Consider the following 22982-nt stretch of genomic DNA (forward strand, 5'->3'; position numbering starts at 1 on the left):
AAAACTTCTTCGTAAGAATTTTTTGAAGCCTAAAGACTTCTGTTACTTCTCTTCTCACTTAAAATTCTCAAGAATGCAAAACAATTAGCCTTACCGTTGTTCTTAGTTTTGGATAAAAAGTCTATTAAGATTTGGTAAAGTTGGACTTTGAATGAATTAGAACTAAAACCATGGCAAGAGATAAATTTCTTATACAATTTTATGCCTTTTTCTTTATCAATTTTATTGCCATGGTGATGTAGCTGCACACATTGTAAGAAAAATTTATAATGAATATTAAATAAATATTTTAAAATGCTATTTTAATTATTCAATTGTTAAAAAAATAAACAGTATCACAATATTCAATCTACATGTACCTAGTGCACATTAGTATTGTTAGAAAATTTTATTTAAATATTTTAAGAAGATCAAATGATTAAAATATAATTATTGATGAGAAAATATTAATCATTAAAATATTGTTTACAATTTAAATTTATATATACATATTTTTTAAAATATTTTTATTTAGGTTTATAAAATTGAAATTAATTTTTAAAAAATAATTTTTAAACTTTTTACTTTATTTATGACGTAATTTTTAAGTACTTTTTAAAAATTTAATTTTTTACATTAATACTTTATTTAAATTAAATTTTAAAATTGCTTTATTTTATTTAACTTTATATTTAAAAAATATTATTTTTAAATGATTTTATTTAAAATTAAAAAAAAATTAAAAATACAAAATCTCCATGGCTGAAAAAAAAGCCTTCAAATATATGTTTATACATGATAAAATCATTTTATTAGATGAAAACGAGTACAAGTGTTCCTCCATTGTCATCCTTAGCATACCCTACCTAATATTTATCCTAAAATTATTAATTTGTTGATATACATACATAAAAGTACAAGAAAAAAAAGTTTCAATTACATTGATCTAAAATAAGAAGCTCATTTCATATATTTTAGATTTTTTTTATTTGTAAAAAAAATAAAAACGACATTAAAATAATCAATTTTGTTGACCAATTATCTAATTCTTTGATCAATTTTATAATTTATTTGCACATGTTTAATAACTTATTCATCTTTTTTTGTGTTTTGAAAACACAAATAACTATCTTAAAACCCAACAAATTTATCAAATAGAAACATTTGTGATGAGATCACAACATAAATTGTTTCTTAAATAATGTATAAATGCACTTTCATTTATTTATGACTTTGATAGATTTTAACTATTAATAATAAAAAGTGTTTTTGAGACATTAGTGTTATTATTACATAGGATTAAATTTTTCTTTTAATTTTTGATGAAAATAAATTTAATAAAATTTAATTAAAAAATGAAATTGACCTATTTTTAAATGGAAAGATTAAATTAGATAAAAAATTTAGAAAAGAAAAAAAATTAGCCTGTTATATTTTGACAGCAGAACAAATCCAAGATTGTGTATCTAACATCTGCCCAATGAGACCAAACCTTACAATTAGTATTCTTTTGACAAAGAAATGCAAGTGAGTCAACAGCGACACCTTCTTCAACACGTTGTTCTTTGTGTTACCTCTTTCCTCTTTCTTGTTTCTTTTCCCTCGCTCCTCCTTCTTCAATCCCTGGAAAATTCTGGATCATTTCCCCTTCTCTCTCCATAACTCACCAATCCAAAAACACAACCACAAACATTTTTACGTATTATATATTTTTATTTTCACGCATTTAACACACTATTTGTATACATCCATTATCGAGCGATAGAATTTTCTAGAAAGAGAGAAAATTGGGCGAAATGGGACCAAACGCTGCGGCGGCGAAACAAGCTGAGCAACTCCGAATTAACGGCAACACTTACTTCAAGAAAGACCGTTTTGGGGCCGCCATCGATGCTTACACCGAGGTATTCTTCTTCTTCTTCGTATTCTTCTTCTTCGTCTGGAGTTATCGTTAACATCAATTCGAGTAATTATTTAAAGTTAATCTTTTTGTTGTTTGGTTGGAAGGCGATTACGCTGTGCCCTAATGTTCCGATTTATTGGACGAATCGCGCGCTGTGCCATCTCAAGCGCAAGTACGTGTAAACTTTTAGTTTCGCGCTTGTTTGTGGATTAAATTTAATTTGTTGCGCGTAATTTCTTGGAAAGTTAGAGACTGCAATGCGATTTTTTAGAATGGTTTTTGTTAATGTGTTTGATTTGGTTGTAGTGACTGGGAGAGAGTAGAGGAAGATTCTCGGAAGGCAATTCAGCTGGACAGCAATTCAGTCAAGGTTTTTGTTACTAATTTTCCTTGTGGTTCTGTAGTTCCTTTTATAGTGCACGTATTGGTTAGTTATTTAGCTTACGTGGTTTCACTGTAGGTTCATTTGATGATTTAAGTGTGTTGGAGATTCTTACAAGTCTAGAGATATGACTAGAACAGAGCATATAAGTGAAACCAAATGTCATCTTACAATTAGGCCTAAACCCCCCTTTATAAGATGTATCAAAACCTATTCTAATGAAGTTTGTTGAACCGTCACTCAATATAAGTGGTTCTTAAATCACTCACAAATAGCTTAAAATGTTGGCATTGGGGTTGGATTGGAGATCTAACATTGTTCAAAGGTATAGCTAAAATAGAGTAGTGAGTGAAAACCTCACCTTAAACGAAGATTTATAGATTGAGTTAAGTTTCATAGACCCACTTTCTAAGAAAGAACGTGGAATTTTATTTTTTTTTGAATTGAGTGGGCTACATTTTATTATGTCTTGGCTGAGATAGATGATATGATGGATGTTTTTGTGCTTGGTAGTTTATGGCTTGCAAACTTCTTGTTTGTCATTGAGCATTGAACTGTGAATTACAAAGCCTAGATACTTAAAAGATGGCAAATATAGCTGGATAGATTGATAATAATACTTGTGTGATAGTATTTTCCATTCTTTTTTGAACCTCCGGTGATAGGTGCATCTGGTCTATGAATTTGATTTCCTTCTCCTGAGTCCTTAAAGATATAGTTAATGGCAGATAAATATACTTAAAAGAAAACGGCAAAGATTGATTCATATTTGATAGCAGTGTGCACTGTGATTATTTTTCACTTTTTTAAAACTTATTGATTGATTCTGGGATATGATTTTGGTAATTTTTTTTTTTTAATTTGGATGCCTTTCCATTTCTATTCTTAAAGCTATTGTAAGTTGTAGGCAATCATATAGAGTTCAGACTTCTTTTAAATAGATGTATATGCGCTTCATGATCCATAGCTTTCAATACTTCATGATGGCCATGGATTCTTGAAATATGAGCTGTGAAACCTAGATACTAAAAATATGCAAAGATTGGTGACAGATGCATATTTGACGGGAATATGCACATGATAGTGCTTTTCTTCTCTATTTTATTTATTTGTTGAACTTTTAATCATCCATGCATTTGGGATATCACTTTGATGATTTGAATTCCTTTTCATCTATGTCGTTACAGTTATAGTAAATGGTAGACACCTATATAGAGAAAGATATATAATTTGGGATTTTTGTTATGATTCCAATGTTTTAAATGTTGTGATCATCATCCACTGATATACTTATTTATGTTTTAATGAAAAAATTTCAATGTCCAATGTCTCTGTACAAATATTGTGCATTTATATAAAATATGCTTGTTTAATTTATGATGATGTTTTTAGGCTGTAACATATCTTGTATTTGTAAGAATTTCCTAAATCCTTGTATCCAAATTGAATTTTACCTGTATCATTAACTTATGAGTTATAAAGTATTGGGGCTTTATAAAATGTGAGGTAGTTCTCTGTGTAAACATTGATAGCAGAATTTTGGTGTTCTGATACATATTGCATGTCTAACTGGGGATGTAGATTCATATCACGCAAATACTTTTATTTCAATTTTTTCATACTATCGCTAAGTGGCTGTTATGAAGGTGACAGATGCTGCAGTGAAGTCTGTTAAAAAAGGGCTTCCAAATGCTGCAATGAGCAGCAAAAAAGGGACACACTAAATGTGCGGCATGCTGCAATTAAAGCAGCAAGAAAAGGGCACAAATTAGTGAAAGTTCCAAATAAGTGGTTCTTTTGAAAGAGAAATCCAAATATCAAACAAGGTCAAAACGAAAGAGCAAGAGAAAAACAGTAGCAATTGTTTGTTAACAAACAAAATAAGACCATCATTGTACAACAGGAGAACAGGAAATTAAAGTAAAACTCCACATCTTAGGGAGCTATGGGGAAAGTCACGGTTGATGGTTTTACTTTGATACCATGTTTAAAGAAAGATTTGGAAGAAAGGAATACATCTGAATTGTATTCTTAACCTGTATTTTCCGAGAGTGTATAACGTATTTGTATCTCATCTAATTAAGAAAATAGGAGTGGATAGATACTGTATGCACATAAAATCAAATCTGACTATTTTAAGGAATGAGAACCAGCGATTTATGGGAATAAATCTTCAGCCTAGATGTAGAAATAGAAATAAATTAGTTTTCTTGGTTACATTTCAAAATAAATTATAGTTTTCAATCCTGAATAGTGGTGTGGTATGGCCAACACTAAAATTGCTGTAGCAGGATGGCTGCTATGGTGAATGCTGTATGGTACTAATAAAATCGGTTATCTTAACCAAATATAAAGGCTGAAAAATAAATAAAAAAAAATCTCAAAATGGAAGACACCCATGATCAATAATCACAATAGGCAATAACACCAAAAACACTAAAATTTATTTATTTTTTGGATGATATTGTGAGCTCATGTTTGAGGAGGACAGAGAAGATAGCCAATGAAGTTAAAAAGCAAGAAAAAATTTGAACACTGCACGAAGATAGAAAAGAGGTTGAGCATTTACAACAGATAGAGGACTAGGAACCAAAAAAGGATGAGCAACTTTGCCAGAGGAAGGGCAGGAGCATTTCCTTCAAAGTTCTACTCTAAAGACATTTGGGAACTGTCATTTTTGGCTGGAGAAATCGGCTAGCTAGTATTCAACAGTACCCATCTTATATCATGACAGATACCAGAAATAAGGAAGCACACTATAGCTGAATATTCATTTTATCAGTAAAGAAAACAGATTGCATATCCCAGGGAAGAGACTACAGATCTGTAAAGCAAGTAAAAGGTATCACTAGACAGTTACAGAGTGTCTAGTCTCTCCTAATTCCCAGCCAATTCCAGCCCTCCTCCTCTCCCACTATCTTTCCACGCATTATACCCATACAATGGAATCACTCTTTTCCTATTGTGCCAGCTCAGCAGTTTGTTACATGGAAGGATTCTTCTCATTCTCTCTCTTACCATTTTGATCCCCTACTTTGCGATTCCTTCTTTGTCTAACATACACCTTAGATATTTTGGGTTTGGGCCTAACTATTTCCGGGTTCCTATCATATCAGAACCTGGAACTAATGTTTTTGGTAGAATGGAATGTGCATGTATATGAGTGTATGTGCATGTGTGTGTCTACCATTTGGATTAACTTGGGAAGAAGTATGCACTTCTGGGATATTAATTTTCATCCTGGGATATTTACTTTGTAATGGTTTGCATTAGAGTTGTATGCTATTCTGTAAAACCATTTTGTTGGTGGAAGCTGTTGGCGGCTATATTATATATCTGTTATTTGTTGCCTGTTGATCATTTATTTTCTTCATTGTTAATCAGTGTTTGTTGATTGTCTTGTTTCTCCCTGAATTCTTTTTGTTAAAATTTCAGGCCCACTATATGTTGGGGCTAGCATTACTACGGAGACAAGAATCTGCCAAGGGAATTAAAGAATTGGAGAAGGTTTGTTTACATTAAACACTTTTTCTGTGTGTTTCTTTCACATTTGTTAATTTGTTATAGTATATCTGCTGCAAGAAATCATTTAGTTTTTAATTGCTTGTCAAGGTAGTTCAACTCGAGATCTATTATGACTCAAAGGAGATACAAAATTGTGGAATCGTAATATGAAGTGTAAGATTCAACAAGATATATAAAATTCATATATATGCATATAGCATAACATAAGAAAGAGAAAAAGGCTTATAATACACCAAGTGTTAAATTAAGCTTAAATTTATAATCATAGATGAATAAGTATATGGAAGTCAATGGCTAGGCCCCATACAAAACTCACACACAAGTCATAGATGACAAACAAACAAAGCAACTTAAAATACTGTAAGACTAGACCACTAAAGTAGATCATCGCAATTAAAATCATAATCCTGTAAGAAATCCTCATTTTGTCCATATAAAGAGAACCAATGAACCACATGAACAGAGCAGCAAAAGCAGAGGAACCAAACAGAGTCGGAGAACTGCAAGCCTGGTGGAGAAGACCTCTGGTTCAGTGGTTCATGCAACTCTTGAGGCTCAGGTGAGAGAGGACACAAATTTTGTGCTAGAGGTTGAAGATGCACTAATGTCAAGTTAGCCAAGGTGTTTTCCTCTATTATTAGTGTGGGGGTTGTAGAAAAGTTGGTTTTAGGGCTTGGTTTTTATGGACATAGTTTTACAAAAGCCTAAATCGAAGAAAGGAGCAAGAAACTTGATCTACTGCCTAAATCGAAGTGATTGCATGAATGCTTCTTTATTTGAGAGAAGTGATTGCATGAATGCTTCTTTATTTGAGAGATTTTAGTGGTATTATTCCTTGTAATGACTGTCATGAACATAAACAAATAGATAAAAGACATTTTCCAGGAGAGTATGATAGTAAAGATTCAAATGATAGAGACCAACACAATTTACAAACCAACCCAAACTCTCCTTGAGCTAAAACCCTAGAAAGTTGCTGCATGTAAATTTCCTTCTCCGGATCACCATGAAGATTTTTGTTTTAATATCCAATAGATGAAGTGACCAATGATGAATAACTGTCATGGCAAAGAAGAGTTGGACAATAGTCATTTTTACTATATGAGAAGTATCACCATACCAAGCTTATCCTTTAGCCATCAATCTAGCTTTAAGCTTTGTTTGGATTAAATGATGGAAAATGAGGGAGTGGAAGATGAAAGAAATGAAAGGAAAGAAGAAGGAAAATGAGGCTGTTCGGATTGAGTGAAAGAGAGTGAAAACAGGTGAAAAGTATGATGATAATTTTATTTGTTATTAATAATTTTATTCATGGTAGTTGAATCGAGATATGAATTATGTACAAGAGAACTTATATTTTGAATAGTGACAAATTATGTATAAGAGAACTTATATTTTGAATAGGGATGAATTATTTGCTCTAGTAAGATTCATAAACAATAAGAAATGTAACTTATACTTAAGTATATAAGACATATACACATGCAAAATACAATTAATAAATATGCAGATATACAATTAATAACAAAACAATGACATAGGAAAAACTGGTTGTATCTATTTGTAATTACTACACAATTTCAACGACACAACCTCCAAAACAACATTGTTGTTGCTGCATCAGATTTCTATAACCATGTCTGTATAGATAGATAAAGGGAGGGAGGGAGGGAAGCAAAAGAAAAATAGATACTAATTTACCTCACTGGGATTTTCGCTGTATTGAAAATGATTAATAAGTCAGATTGTCTAAATTTCAGCTTACCTACAGAGCTGTTGATGAACATGGTGCTTCTATCTTCTAAGTTTGATATCACAGCTAATTAATATAACTTTCCTGAAAATCTACTCTATACTGTGCTTTTCTGAGATACAAACAGTCATTTTACCCGTTTTGTTTTTCATTTCAATTGCCTGATGATTCTGTTATTGTTTGTGATCATAATTAAGGCTTTGGATCTCGGGAGAGGTGCCAATCCCAAGGGCTATATGGTAGAAGAAATATGGCAAGAGCTTGCAAAGGCAAAATACCATGAGTGGGAGCGATCATCTTCGAAACGATCATGGGAATTGCAGAGCTTGAAGTATGTTTTTCTGGTGATTGTCAGACCTATTATCTGGGGGTCTTTTAGCAGTGTTTGAAGTTCTATTGTCTCTTAACATATTTGTTATTACCTCATGAAAAATTTGATTCAGTTTGCCGGTATGATTTATTTAGTGTAGTTATTATTACTTAGTGTCCATGTCCAGTGCTGTAAGAAAATGTGTTAAATGTCTCAGAGAAGCTTGCGAGTCTGCTCTGAAGGAAAAACATTTTCTGGAATTCTCCGAAGCGGAAGGATTTGTAGATGATCCTACTACTTCCCATTCGGAACAATTAGAGGCTTTAGAAGTAGTCTTCAATATAGCTGCAGAAGCCGATACACCTACTGAGGTGTGTACATGCCTTCTGTTTTCTTAATCTTCATCAAATGTTCCTTTGTGGTGCCCTGGAAATTGCCATTTTATTAATCACACAGAATGGCTTGTTGAGTCTATAGGTGCCAGATTACTTATGTTGCAGAATCACACTCGACATTTTTCATGATCCTGTAATCACTCCAAGTGGGCTTACATATGAGAGAGCAGTGATTCTTGAACACCTTCAGAAGGTAACCTGATTTTCTTGTTTCTTCTTATAGAATGTTTTCCATTTCAATGAACCCCATGTGCAATCCTTCAACTTTCTTATACAGGTGGGTAAATTCGACCCAATCACGCGGGAACCACTTGATCAATCACAGTTAGTGCCAAACTTGGCCATTAAGGAAGCGGTTCAGGCATTCTTGGACAAACATGGTTGGGCTTACAAGGTAGATTAACGAAATATTATGTCAGAAATTAAGTTCATGTGGTAGTTTTATCTGTTCAGCAATGCAGCAGGATGTTGAATTCTGCAAGCGTGGCCGAAGTTGTTTGTTTTACTTGTGTTTTCTGTTTCATGGCGTACTGACTCTTGAACACCATCTTATTAAGTGTATATATGTGTTTGATGTCATGTATTGTGTAAATATAGTAGTATGCATATCAGTGTTTGTTGAGACTACTTTTTTAGTCTGTCTTGTCAAAATATTGAACCTATCCTTTAAAAATTTGTTGTCTTTTCTGCTATAGTACTTGTGCATGTCACGATAAACAAGGACAAGAAGTTATTCATCGGTCACTTAATTTATTCAAGGTTATTATTATTTTGACATCGACGCACGTTGCATCTATTATTTTTCTTTCAATCTGTCTCGTCCTTTACAAATACAAAATTTAATTTTTTTTAATGACGGTGTAACTTTAGTAAAAAAGCATTTCCTTTATTCAAATGGATGAAGGTTAATAAGTAATTTTTCTTTCACGTAGATATGAATATGTTTGCAAAACATCAAAATGGTTTATTTTTTTTTAAATTACTAAAATTTGATAGATTTAAAAGAAATAACAAAAGTGGGTAAGTCGTGTCAATAAAATTTTTAATGTGAAGAAATTGTGTTACGGTAATATTACTTTAATTTAAAGTATTTTTAAAATTGAAGTTATGTTAAGTAAGATTATAGTTTAGTTTAGTGTATTTAAATGATTTTAGTTTAAATTTTTTTGAAACGCAGTCGTTAACTTGTCTTTAATTTTAAAAATATTTTGAATTAAAGTTGTATTATTTTGGTATTATTTCTTTAAAATAAAATTATGTCATCTTATATAATTTATATAATTTTGTGATCTTTTTGAAAATTTTCTTATTTCGATGATTGAAAAAAACATTGCACCATTTGCCGTGTTTGATAGTTATCAAAATAAAAAAAATGGTCTTGTATCCTGTTTTTATTTTACCTTTTGTTATCTTTTCATATTCATAAATAACTCCTTGAAATCATTGTTCTCGTATCATGCACTCATATGCCATAAATGGAAGAATAGGAAGAAAATATTAAAGTTATGTTTAAAAAATTGGGGCACAATGTCCCGTTTTTATCATGTTTTTTCATCCTGGGAAGCAAGCAATCTCTTTCAGCTTCTACTTTCTTTAATTATTATAATGTTAATATATATAACAATATTAAACAAAATTTTCAATTTCATTCTCAGATTTTTAAATTTTTTTCTCTTTTTCCTTTTTCTCTATTTTAATCTTTTATTCTTTTTCATTTAACTATAGTCTCTTATAGCGATCTTGATCTACGTTGAAACATTGTGCTCTTTCTTTTTTTATAGAATCATCAACAAGGAACATTGATAACTCATTATTGTATGTGTCCTTCATTTTGAACTGCATTTCTTTAGGTCTTTTGTATATTTCCTTTCTTTGCACGAATTGTTTTTTGTATTTTAGGGCTTTTTTTTTTTCACACAAAGAAACTTATTTTTCCTTCTGAAGGTAGTGATGAACATTATGGAGTTTGGTTTCTTCTTACCAAAACCTTTTGTATGGTTTGCATAAGTTCTCCTTTTAAGATGAATAGATGATTTCACTTAAGAATATAAAATAATTATTATTCCATCTAATACTTAATCTCTATAATAGTTTTATTGACTTGGGCAATTTTGTCCTTATCAACTAGTCAAGATAGATTATTGTCATAGACTAAAGTACATTTAATGAATTTAAATTGTTGTGGTCAACATAATTTCTTAACTTTTAATTATTAGTTCTTATGATTAGTTATAGGAAACATATATAATTTATCTTTTATAATTTTCTTATAACTTTTTCATAATTTAGTCTATATAATTGAAAAAAACTAACTTTAACTTTTAAAAAAATAAAATTTTAGTCCCATAATTTGAAACAACTTAAAGGGTTTATTGTTAGAGACTAAACTATAATTTTAAACAACTTAAAATTTAGTTCATATATTTTTAAACATTTTTATAATTTAAAAAATGGAGAGAGTATACTCTACTTTTAAAAGAAATTGCAAAAATTTAACGTCTACAATCAACAATAGAGATATTCATGCATTGCTAATGGTTGAAAAAGTTAACTGTATCCAATTTTAAAACCAAAATTAATGTATAGAGATATCCAATTTGAAAGTAAACGTTATTATTCTCAATATATACGAATCGCCAATTATTTATAATACTTGCAGTAAGAAAAAGAAATTGAGATTCCAAATTGATTGTTATTATTCTCCTAAAGTTTAGTCAAACAACAAATGAATGCTACTAGTCTAACAACAAATATTTACCAAAAATCCTTCAATTCACGTTGGGATTTATATCTGATATTCTTTTAGCTTTACAATTCATCAAAGGGCTTGTTTCACAGTTGTGTTTTAAGTAATTATAGTTACCAAGGATTTCACCTGTGTTATATCTATAGAGCCAAGCTTCGAACAACCAGATAGGACGAGAGTTTTTAAAGATGTCAACTTATATATCTCTCTTGGGAGATATCTTAGACTTGTGCAATCCTTCAAATTTATCACTAGTATATTGGAGAGATCACCAATAGATTGGTGTACCTTGAGCAAACTTGGACAATCTTTTAGAATGAGCTGTTCAAGACTTGGTAGTCTCGAAAAGTCTGGTGTTTCTTTCAAGTATTTGGAGTGACTGAGATTAAGGAATTTTAACCGCTCTAAAACCTACAAAAATAGTTTACAGAAGATTAGGGAAGTAAATGTAAAAAGAATGCAATAGTTAGAACTGGAACCAATAATACTATTTCTATCTTAATAAACCCAGGAGTTTTAAAAAAAAAAGGGCGTAAAGAATACCTGGGGTTGCTTCCAGAGTGATTGTTTCCAGAGGAGTTGAAGATGACTATACTTTAAATCCATTGCAATTACATTTTGCAATTGAAAGTTGCTTGGAATGTGTTTATATGGAAACCCTCGCCAACAAATCCATCTCAGTTGTTCAAAAATGTTCCCATACTCTTCAGTAAGTTGAACATTATAAAGTTGTAGCAGTCTCAGTCTCTTCATTTTCTTAAAAGCATGAGCTTTGAAGCAATCTGTAGTTGTTGAATGCAGTTTCAGGGACAATCCCTCGATAGCTTCTGTCCCCTGTGATGAATATAGCAAAGATAAACAACTGAGAAATCCATAAATAATTGTTGATTATTGATACTTAATGTTGAGTTTAACAAGTTAATAACACATGCATTACACTAATAAAGAAAACACTTTCAAAATTGTATAAATAATGTTCTTACAGTATTCTCTTTCAGTACATATTGTACGTTATCCTGCAACCACAATCGACTCCTTTCCCCCGGTTCCTCTGGGCATTCTTGACGAATAATTTCTCTTGCCATCTCTTGTAACAAAGGATGCATTTGAAATTTGTTGTTCCTTTCAACTTTTATGAGGCCACGCTCTATGAGAACTGTTATTCCAATATCAGCATGTAGTCCACAGCCATTTAATATCTCTGTCACATAGTCTCTTTCTTTGCCAATAAAGAAACAACATACATCCAGAAATATATCCTTTTCCGTATCACGTAAATTATCAAAACTTATTTTTAATAATAAGTTCAGAAGTTGTTCATTCGGGAGAATTCCTTTTAGTTTCAACAATACACTTTCCCACACTTCTATTGTCCTATCACATAAACAGGAACCAAGTAACTGAAGAGCTAGAGGTAGTCCTCCACAATAAAATACGACGAATCTTGCGAGTTCACTCCTTTTTTTTCTTGGTTTTACTTTTCTAAAGGCATGCCAACTAAAAAGCTCAAGTGACTCATTTTCGTTCAAACGATGCGTTTCATGAACATAATTAACTTTGAGTCGGTTCAGCAGGCTAGCATTTCTAGTTGTAATGATTATCACAGTTCCTTGACCGAACCATCGAAGACTCCCCCATAGGTTTTCTAATTGGCCAATTTGATTCACGTCATCAAGCACAAGGAGCAACTTTTTTCGAGAAAAACTATTCTCGATCATAGTTCTTCCCATCCCAACGCGTTTTACCTCCAACTTGAATTTTAGGAAATCAGAAAGAAGATTTTCTTGCAAAGCAACATACCTTTCATCTTTATTTTCTGCATGCCAAGCATAAGTAATATTCTCAATAAAACTCTTAGCAATGAATTCACGATAAATTCGATTGTAGATGGCTTTGGCTATGGTTGTTTTACCCGACCCTCTCTTTCCCAATATTCCTATCATATACACTTTGGTGGATTGATTTTGAATACATTTAATCACGTCTTCCACGCGGGACTCTAATCCAACAGGATATTCGGTAATAAACAAGTCTTTATAGTCCAGTAATGTCTTAACGCGGCTAACAATTCGCTCTACAAGTTCTGCATCATGCCTTCAAGATGAATGATAAAGTGTTACCAAAATTAAAACAAAACCTTAACATATGCTTCATTCAGGTTCAAACCAAAGAAAGTAGGAAGGATTCATTTGTTTACCTAAAATCTCTGTCATCCCAACCAGTCATACCTGCAACTCTATTGAGTGCACTGCTCCACGTGGACCGCGCATGTTGCAGTTGTTCTCCTGAATAGCTTCTGTGTGCAGTGTCTTCCAACGCTTTTCCAAAATCATTCTTCTGATGACGTACATCCAATTGGCCAATCTCGTAAAATACGGGCAGAACTATTTGGCCAAATGTTTCGTGGCATTCAATGATTTTTTCAAGCTCAAGAAGACAGCAAGCAGATTCAGCGTATGATTTAGAGAAAACAATTATTGTAATCTTAGTGTGTCCTATTGCTCGCATGTGCTCTTCCAGCTTCATTCCCTCATGCAGATTCTCCTGGCTAATAAAAGTTTTGACTTGAGATTGTAAAAGGACAGAATGGAGATGAGAAACAAACCTTCTACCGATGTCTTCTCCACCAAAGTTGATGAACACATCGTGTATGAAATGGGGTTCTGATGTTAAGAAGGATGAAGATGATGATGATAAAGAAGAAGATGCAAACTCCATAGATGAAGTTAAGTCCACTCTTCAAAGATAAAGCAATAAAGATTAATATGTTTTACATCTAGTCTCGAAGTGTGTGATGACTCGTCCATATACACTTTCAAAGAAAAATTTCAAATTCCTTTTTTTTACTAAAATATATACGGTGATCAATTAAAGAAATTATGGTATTCTATTAAAACTATTAAAAACATTTAGAAAACGACAAAGTTAAATTATATTTAATTAATATTTTAAAGAAAAACAATATATCTTGCGTGGAATTCGTAGTTTTTCGCTTTTTTTATTCTTTCATTCTAACACAAAAAGGATGGCTACCACTGAAAATTGGTTTAATAGATTAAAGTGCTTATGTCAAGCAAAAATATATTTCCAGAAGACATCTTAAATTTTTAATGGAAGGTTTACCTCTTGTTTGTTAGGTCATTTTTTATAATTTTTGTTTACCTTTCTTGTGATGCTGTGACAAGGAGTTTACCATTTCCTTAATTACGTGAAAAAAAAAATATCTCTGTTAGATGATAAACTTCTACCCAAAAAAGCCATTTTAAATGAATGAATTCTTTATCTTTAAGCATTGCTAGAATTAATGACTATTTAAAAGCACAATGCAAAGAAACTGAAATCTAAACAGTGAATGTATAAACCGAGCAGCAATAAAACACATCATTGAGATACAGAGGAGTAGACTGAACATTAACTTACACTAGTTTCAACAACAAAATTTAATTAAAATAAATGAAACATGATTTATCATGAGTAAGATAAGTTATAAATTCTGATAAAGTCTTTGTCGTTGTTGACATTATTATTTCTTCTTTATTGATCTTTAAACAAGGAATGTGGGATATCCTAGGCCAGGTTCATCCCTCCATTCCTTTCATACAACTCTCTTGTAACAGAGGATATTCACTTATGCTAATTGCAGAAAGAGAGAGAGAGGGATCAATTCCTTTTGTGGCAACAACTTAAGGTTCAAACAGTTTGCAATCAGTAGATTTTAAAGATAGGTGAGATGTTTAAGTTCCATACAATTCAAGAAAGAAATGTCTATGATGCACATAGAAATTATTTGGGAAGACAAATAGTTAATTATTTGTGAAGACAACATAAAAGATGAAATACCAACTTAGAAGATTCCCCTGAGCAATAAATTTAGGAGGTTGCTTTGCATAAATCTCTTATTGCAAATCGACTTTGAAGAATGTATTGTCGACATCCAACGGATAAAGATGTCATTGTTGAAGAGTCACTATGGCTCATTAGTACAGACAGGGGAAACGACAGCGGTTATTTTTGTCTATAGGCAGCGGTTCCCGAACCGAGGCATATCCAGACGAGACCAAAAGTCTGCTACTTTTGGTCTCGGTTGAGAACTGAGGCATAAAATGACAGGATTTCGCCTCGGTTCAACATTAACCGAAGTAGTAAAGTTTTTGTTTTTCTTTTTAATTTTTCTTTTCTGTAAGACTTTATGCCTCGGTTCAGGGGAACCGAGGCAGTATATTCCCCCAGGCTTATGGTGTTTCCAGTCCCTTTTGTCTCATCACCAAAATCAGTGTCTACTCAGCTAATCAATTCCAGAAGCCATCATATGAGAAATTCCACTACTATAGTAGGCAAACACACCTTCAAGGAACACAACTTATGTTTCCAGATTGCCTCCATAGGCATACTAAGTAACTGCAATTTAAGCCTAGGAACGTCCATGAGAAATCTCATGCGAAAACACAGAATGTTATAGGTGGATTAACATCAGAACCAAACATATTTGCTTACAATCACACAGTCACATACCAAGCAATAAAAAGAAAAAAAAACAGTCACATAAGAGTCTGAACAGAAGCAATGGTTCCCATGAACCAGCTTATTCTGGAAGCATCCTCAGTCTTAAAGGCCATCTTGAACCTCATCCCAGAACACCACTGAATTCTCATAGCAGCCCTTACAGAAGAAGCCTTAATGCAAAACTCAGGAGTACTGGCTCTTGGATAATAAACAACCTCAAAAGGTTTGTTAGCAGCAGCCAGGGTCACTACTTCAACAACAGCCTCAGGCCTCACTTTGGCCCTGCCACTCAAATTCCCACCACCACCACCGCCGCCACCATTCCTTAAGCTCTTGTTCTCCTCTCTCAAGAAAAAAAGGAAAGGCCCATAAGGACCAATCCCACAATTCCCACTTCCACCGATACTTCCAGACCCTGAACCAGAAGTAGAGTTCCAAACCTCAAACCCGATTCCCTTCTTTGCCCTCCGAATCCCAACACACAACTCTCCATTCTCAGACCTCATAACTAGGGGACATGTTATGTTCTAAAAGAAGAACATTAATTTACCGGAAGTCACACATTACCATGTTTTTAATGAATTTCTTTAAGGTATTTTCCTTTGGCTTGCAAGGCTTTATTTCAAAATTTGATTCACCACATATCATACAGACGGACCAGTCCATGATCAAAAGTCAAAAAAATCTCCACCTTCTCTCCTGATCCTAAATTTGCCATTATGCCATGCCAATCATCATCGTTAATGGAAATTACTGAGCCATGTTTGTGTATCTGTAATTTGCACTTTGTGTAATTAACAATTAAGACACTTCTTAGACATTCAGTAGCCATGATTCCAGGGGTTGATAAATAAACAACACATATAATCATTCTCTTCATGTCACTATTCTGAGGCACAGTGAAAGAAACAGAATGTCCCTCACCCATATGGACCAACCAGTAAGGATAGTTGTCACCTGGAAGAGAAAAATCATAAGACTCACTGCTTGCCAATCCCTGTACCAGTAGATCAAAGGCTTAGTCATGTATAAGTTTTGCTCTTTAAGTTGTTCACTTGAATGGATTTGAAGAAGAGTGATTGAATGAATTTGAGAGGATTTGAAGGTAAATTTTTTTGTTGTTTATTTGAGTGGATTTGGAAGTAAAATTTGTGAGAATTAGTGTAAGATTTGATTGATGTGACAGATTAAAAAAATTTACTTCCAAATTCACTCTCATTTACCTTTAAATCCACTCAAATAAACAACAAAAAAATTACCTTGAAATCCTCTCAAATCCATTCAACCACTCTTCCCCAAATCTATTCAAGTGAACAAAGTAAATGATGAACTACAATCATTATTTTATCATTACAAAAAAATTAAAAATATTTATTGTCCCAACCATTTCTATTAGTCCCAGTCTCGATAAGCATGGAAAACACAAAAATAGGCTTTTTAATCAAGTTGCAATGTAAACACAAATCAAATTTAACCAAATTGTTCATAATTTTGCTGTACATTTTTGTTTACGGCCCTTTCAACTTATATTTCCACTATATCATTGTTCTTAATGGGAATCTAACAAACACAATTCAAGTGTAGCATGATCATTTGTCTCGTTCATCATTAAAGTCAGGTATTTTTTAAATGAAGCATTGAAATTATAGAAACAACAGTTGGAGAGAGGTAAGGTCTGTAGTTTCCTTTGCATAGTGTATTATCATTTCCTGTTGTCTTAGCTAATATCTAAAGTAAATGATGAAGGTATGCACAAAAGGCCAGAGCTAGAGAAAGAACCTCAGAAACGCTATTGCTGAGAGTGTTGAAGAAATCATTGTAACTTCCAACACAATTCAAAGAAAACCTCAAATGACGCTTTGAAATTCTTGACTCCGTAAAATTTACACTGCATTCGACAAGAATTTTCTTTACTTGCTTTGATAGTTGAACCTCCGTGTCACATTGAACCAGAACAGTTCGAATATTTGCAAGGACGCTGAGCAATGGGGCAAGGTCGCGCTCATTATTATTCTCCATATCCATGCAATACGGGCTAATATAAGATTGTGGATTCACAATTGGTGACATCCAAGACCGAATGATTGAAGGAAAAATATTATGTGACGATGCTTCAAATCCACGTAGAGATATATATCCAATGCTTTTTGAGCTTACAATTGAACAGGGCAATTGTTTCACAGCCGTACTTTCAGCAACTGTATTTTCAGTAACTAGAGTTATCAAGGATTCCAACTGCACTATATCTTCTTCCAATATGAAAATCTTGAAACAACCAGAGAGAATGAAAGTTCTTAAGGATTTCAGCTTATATACTTCTCTTGGGAGACAACTTAGACTTGTGCAGTCCTTCAAATTTATCAGAAACAGATTGCAGAGATCTCCAATGGATGGGTGTACGTTGCACAAACTTCGACAATCTTTTAAAATGAGCTGTTCAAGACTTGGTAGTATTGAAAAGTCAGGTGTTTCTCTCAAGTACTTGGAGTGACTAAGATTAAGGAATTTTAACCGCTCTAAAACCTATAAAGATAGTTTTTTACAGAAGGTTAGAGAAGAAAATAAAAAAAAAATGCAATGATACTATTCTATTTTAATTAACCTGTGAGTATTTAAAGAAAAGGGAATGTAATGAATACCTGGGGTTGGTTCGAGAGTGGTTGCTTCCAGAGGAGTTGAAGATGACTATGCTTTAAATCCATTGCAACCACACTTTCCATACAAAAGGTGTTTGGAATGTATTTAGAAGGAAACCCTTTCCAACAAATCCATCTGAGTTGTTTAGAAAGATAGCCATAGTCTCCAGTAAGTTGTACATGATCCAGTTGTAGCAATCTTAAACTCTTCATATTTTTGAAAGCTTGAGCTTCAAAGCAAGCTCTGCTGGTTGAATGCAGTTTCAGGGACAATCCCTGCGTAGCTTTTGTTCCCTGTGATGAATATATCAAAGAGATACAATTAAGAAATTTCTCAATATCAGTTAATCATTGATACTTAATGCTGAGTCTAAAATGTTAACAACACATGCATCCCACTGAAAAAGAAAACACTTTCAAAATCATATAAAGAATGTTCTTACACTCTTTGTTTTCAGGATATCTTTTACATCTTCATGAAACCATAATCGACTCCTTTTTCCCGGTTCCTGTGGCCAATCCCGACGAGTAATTTCTCTTCCCATGTCTCGTAACAAAGGATGCATTTCAAGTTTGTTGTTCCTTTCAACTTTTATGAAGTCACGTTCTATGAGAACTGTTATTCCAATATCAGCATGTAGTCCACAGCCATTTAGTATCTCTGTGACATAGCCTCTCTCTTTACCAATAAAGAAACAACATACATCAAGAAATATATCTTTTTCCATGTCACCTAAACCGTCAAAACTTATTTTCAATTTCTCTCTAACTCGAGCAAAGGCATTTGGCAGTCGTAACGATACATATTTCCATTCTTGAACTTGAACATAGGGAATTTGCATTGTCCATCCACCGAGGACCTTAAGGGCTAGTGGTAGTCCTCCACAATTAGCAACCATGTTCCTTGCAATTTCATTCAATTCTTTTCTTGGTTTTGCTTCTCCAAAGGCATGCCAACTTAAAAGCTCAAGGGAATCATTTTTGTTCATAGCATCCATTTTATAAACATAATTAACTTTCAGTCTGTTTAGCATTTTAGCATCTCTAGTTGTAATGATTATCACAGTTCCCCTACCAAACCATTCGCGATTCCCGCATAGGTTTTCTAGTTGGCCAAACTCACTCACATCATCAAGCACAATGAGTAACTTTTTTCGGGAGAATTTAGTCTTGATCATGGTTCTTCCCATCTCGTCGTTTTCCAACTCAAACTTGTATTTAAGGACATCATCAAGAAGATGTTCTTGCAAATCAACATATGTTCTATATAATAGACACCAAAACTCTCTAATAGTTTCAATAAAACTCTTACCAATGAATAGACGATATATACGATTGTAGATGGCTTTGGCTATGGTAGTTTTACCCGTTCCTACCATTCCCCATATCCCTATTATACAGACTTTGGTGTCATGATTTTGAATACATCCAATAACCTTTTCCACGCGGGACTCTAATCCAACAGGAAATTCGGTAATAAACAAGTCTTTATAGTCCAGTAATGTCTGAACGTGCCTAACAATTACCTCCACAAGTTCAGCATCATCCCTTCAAGAGGAATGATAATGTGTTACTAAAATTAAATCTCAACCTTAACATATGCTTCATTCAGTCTCAGACGAAAGAAAGTAGGAAGGATTCATTTGTTTACCTGAAATCTCTGACATCCCAACTAGTCATACTTGCAGCTGTGGTGAGTGCACGTCTCCACCTGGACAACGCATGTTCCAGTTGTTCTCCTAAATAGCTTTTTTTTGCAGTTTCTTCCAACGCTTTGCCAAAATCATCTTTCTGATCACGTACATCCAATGGTTCAATCTCGTAAAATACGGACAGAACTACTTGGCCAAAAGTTTCGAGGCATTCAATAATCTTTTCAAGCTCAAGAAGACAGCATGTGGATTCAGTGTATGTTTTGGAAAAAACGATTATTGCAATCTTAGAGACTGCTATTGCTCCCATGTGTTCTTCCAGCTTCATTCCCTCCTGCAGATTCTCCTCGTTAACCAAAGTTTTGACTTGAGCTTGTAAAAGGACAGAGTGGAGATGAGAAACCAACTTCCTACCGATGTCTTCTCCCCCAAAGTTAATGAATACATCGTATATGAAATGGGGTTCTGATTTTAGGAAGGATGAAGATGATGAAGAAGAAGCGAACTCCATCCAAGGAATTGAGGTCAACTCTTCAAAGGTAAAGCACTAATGTTAAAGATGTCATCTCATACTAGAGTCTGATCAGAAATTTGTGGATATAATATTATATATTTTGCATCAAAATTTAAAATTTGTTGAAGAATCACCGGTTGCAATAAAATAGAAAATGATAATAAAAAAAGTTGAAAATATGATATAGAGCCTTCAGATTTTCTTTCCTTAGGAAGGAAAAATAGTTGGTGAAAAATAATAGACTCCATTTATTTGTAGTCCTCGAAGTGCGTTACGAACCACTAATAATGAATGACTGTGCATTAAATTCCATACATGTTTTATACTTTCTTCCTGGACACACCTCAGTGAGGATACTTCATTTGCCACCTTCTCGTTGAATTTAAGACACTTTAAGGGTTGCAGTTATTCACTTCGGATTTCAAAAAAATTTAAAATAACTTTGTTCTAAAAGATTTCAATGCATGCGAAAAATAAATTTGGTCCATTAACAACTTCACTCACCAAAGTTAAACTCATGATAAAAAAAAAATAAAATAAAACTTACTTCACTCCTAACTTAACAGTCGAGCACAAAACATACAAACTTTTAAAAAAAGAAAAATTGCAAGAGGGAGAGTCACCCTCGTTACACTTTATTCCCTCTCTACCTTTATACTTGCATTCCATTGAAGTTTAAGTTTTAAGATGAATATTTTCCATTGACTTTTGAGATTATTTATATTTTATTTAATATTATTATTTAATTTTTGGGATGAATGATTTATTTATTATCTAAAACGAGAAATAAAACCAATTTTAAAATACGTGTGTACTTTTTTAAATTTTGGTTACATATTAAAAAGTTAAATTGAAAAACAAAAGGTTATAATTCACTGTAAATAAGTTAGCCAACCGTTTAACTCACTAACTCATGGTCAGTTTGGTCGGACTCAATTTTTTTGAGTTTACTAACAAGTGAGTTGAGTTGGGTTGGTTCATTAAGTGAGCAACTCGTGGTGAGCTAGGTTGGGCCGAGCTGAGTTGTTCGTTTTGATAGCTCTAATCACTAGTACATATTTAGCTTTTTAATTTGGGTAATATGCTTCAGTTTTGAATGAAAAAAAGCATATAAAACGTAGTGGCAATTTTAAAAATTTTGTAAAATTATAGGCCTCAATTGCAAAGGAATCGAATCCATATACCCCTTTTGGATTCGGTTATTACAGAACTGGAGTTAAAAGGTGTGTAAATTTTTTAAAATTATGCTACTTTTAATTATTTATTCTAGGAGAGAAGATTTGGCTTCAGTTTTGAAATAACCTAACCCATATACATATATGGCTTCAGTTATTAGAAAATAATGGCCAAAATTTATGCTAAAATTTTCATAATTTTTCAAAACCCTCGCTATTTATTTCAATATATTATTTGAGAAAGGGTATTTGGCCTCGATTGCTAAATAACTAAGGCCATATACATCTTTGACTTTAGTTTTTGCATACCTAAAGTCAAGAAATGTAATAAAATTTTTCACACTCGACATTTTTCATGATCCTGTAATCACTCTGAGTGGGCTTACATATGAGAGAGCAGTGATTCTTGAACACCTTCAGAAGGTAACCTGATTTTCTTGTTTCTTCTTATAGAATGTTTTCCATTTCAATGAACCCCATGTGCAATCCTTCAACTTTCTTATACAGGTGGGTAAATTCGACCCAATCACGCGGGAACCACTTGATCAATCACAGTTAGTGCCAAACTTGGCCATTAAGGAAGCGGTTCAGGCATTCTTGGACAAACATGGTTGGGCTTACAAGGTAGATTAACGAAATATTATGTCAGAAATTAAGTTCATGTAGTAGTTTTATCTGTTCAGCAATGCAGCAGGATGTTGAATTCTGCAAGCGTGGCCGAAGTTGTTTGTTTTACTTGTGTTTTCTGTTTCATGGCGTACTGACTCTTGAACACCATCTTATTAAGTGTATATATGTGTTTGATGTCATGTATTGTGTAAATATAGTAGTATGCATATCAGTGTTTGTTGAGACTACTTTTTTAGTCTGTCTTGTCAAAATATTGAACCTATCCTTTAAAAATTTGTTGTCTTTTCTGCTATAGTACTTGTGCATGTCACGATAAACAAGGACAAGAAGTTATTCATCGGTCACTTAATTTATTCAAGGTTATTATTATTTTGACATCGACGCACGTTGCATCTATTATTTTTCTTTCAATCTGTCTCGTCCTTTACAAATACAAAATTTAATTTTTTTTAATGACGGTGTAACTTTAGTAAAAAAGCATTTCCTTTATTCAAATGGATGAAGGTTAATACGTAATTTTTCTTTCACGTAGATATGAATATGTTTGCAAAACATCAAAATGGTTTATTTTTTTTTTAAATTACTAAAATTGGATAGATTTAGAAGAAATAACGAAAGTGGGTAAGTCGTCTCAAGATGATGATAAGATTTTTAATGTGAAGAAATTCTCTTACCGTAACATGACTTTAATTTAAAATATTTTTTAAAATCTAAAATATTTTTAAAATTGAAGTTAAAAGATTTTAATCAATTTTAAATTGTTTATTGTTAGAGACTAAACTATAATTTTAAACCATTTAAAATTTAGTTCATATATTTTTAAATATTTTTAAAAGTTTAAAAATGGAGAGAGTATACTTTACTTTTAAAAACAATTGC

At 32.7% G+C, this 22982-nt stretch overlaps 3 protein-coding genes, 1 long non-coding RNA gene and 1 pseudogene across 4 annotated transcripts; 2 read left to right on the plus strand and 3 right to left on the minus strand.

Annotated features, from left to right (window-relative positions):
• The first annotated feature begins 1487 nt into the window (after positions 1-1487).
• Positions 1488-9022, plus strand: CHIP (carboxyl terminus of HSC70-interacting protein). The gene is made up of 8 exons (XM_047304692.2): positions 1488-1883; positions 1987-2054; positions 2189-2252; positions 5700-5771; positions 7740-7873; positions 8070-8223; positions 8330-8440; positions 8525-9022. Exons 1-8 carry the CDS (start codon positions 1776-1778, stop codon positions 8648-8650), a joined length of 837 nt encoding a protein of 278 aa, XP_047160648.1. The 5' UTR covers positions 1488-1775; the 3' UTR covers positions 8651-9022.
• Positions 9023-10919: 1897 nt separating this feature from the next.
• On the minus strand, positions 10920-14536 carry LOC124845898 (disease resistance protein RUN1-like). The gene is made up of 4 exons (XM_088094128.1): positions 13191-14536; positions 11977-13087; positions 11537-11827; positions 10920-11404 (listed from the first exon to the last, which is right to left on the minus strand). The coding sequence occupies exons 1-4, from the start codon at positions 13709-13711 to the stop codon at positions 11093-11095; spliced, it is 2235 nt and encodes a 744-aa protein (XP_087950254.1). The 5' UTR covers positions 13712-14536; the 3' UTR covers positions 10920-11092.
• An 897-nt stretch (positions 14537-15433) lies between these two features.
• Positions 15434-20389, minus strand: LOC124845897 (TMV resistance protein N-like). The gene is made up of 5 exons (XM_088094127.1): positions 19784-20389; positions 18576-19680; positions 18136-18426; positions 17276-18019; positions 15434-16493 (listed from the first exon to the last, which is right to left on the minus strand). Exons 1-5 carry the CDS (start codon positions 20293-20295, stop codon positions 16131-16133), a joined length of 3015 nt encoding a protein of 1004 aa, XP_087950253.1. The 5' UTR covers positions 20296-20389; the 3' UTR covers positions 15434-16130.
• Positions 15532-16002, minus strand: LOC148195629 (auxin response factor 22 pseudogene; annotated as a pseudogene).
• Positions 20390-21810: 1421 nt separating the features above from the next.
• On the plus strand, positions 21811-22478 carry LOC148195630 (uncharacterized). Its single transcript, XR_015780544.1, has 2 exons — positions 21811-21896; positions 21981-22478. It is a non-coding gene; the product is annotated as an uncharacterized LOC148195630 (long non-coding RNA).
• Positions 22479-22982: the final 504 nt, after the last annotated feature.

Source organism: Vigna umbellata, chromosome 7, assembly GCF_029865625.1.
Source record: "Vigna umbellata cultivar VRB3 chromosome 7, Vumbellata_1.0, whole genome shotgun sequence".
Taxonomy (NCBI): domain Eukaryota; kingdom Viridiplantae; phylum Streptophyta; class Magnoliopsida; order Fabales; family Fabaceae; genus Vigna; species Vigna umbellata.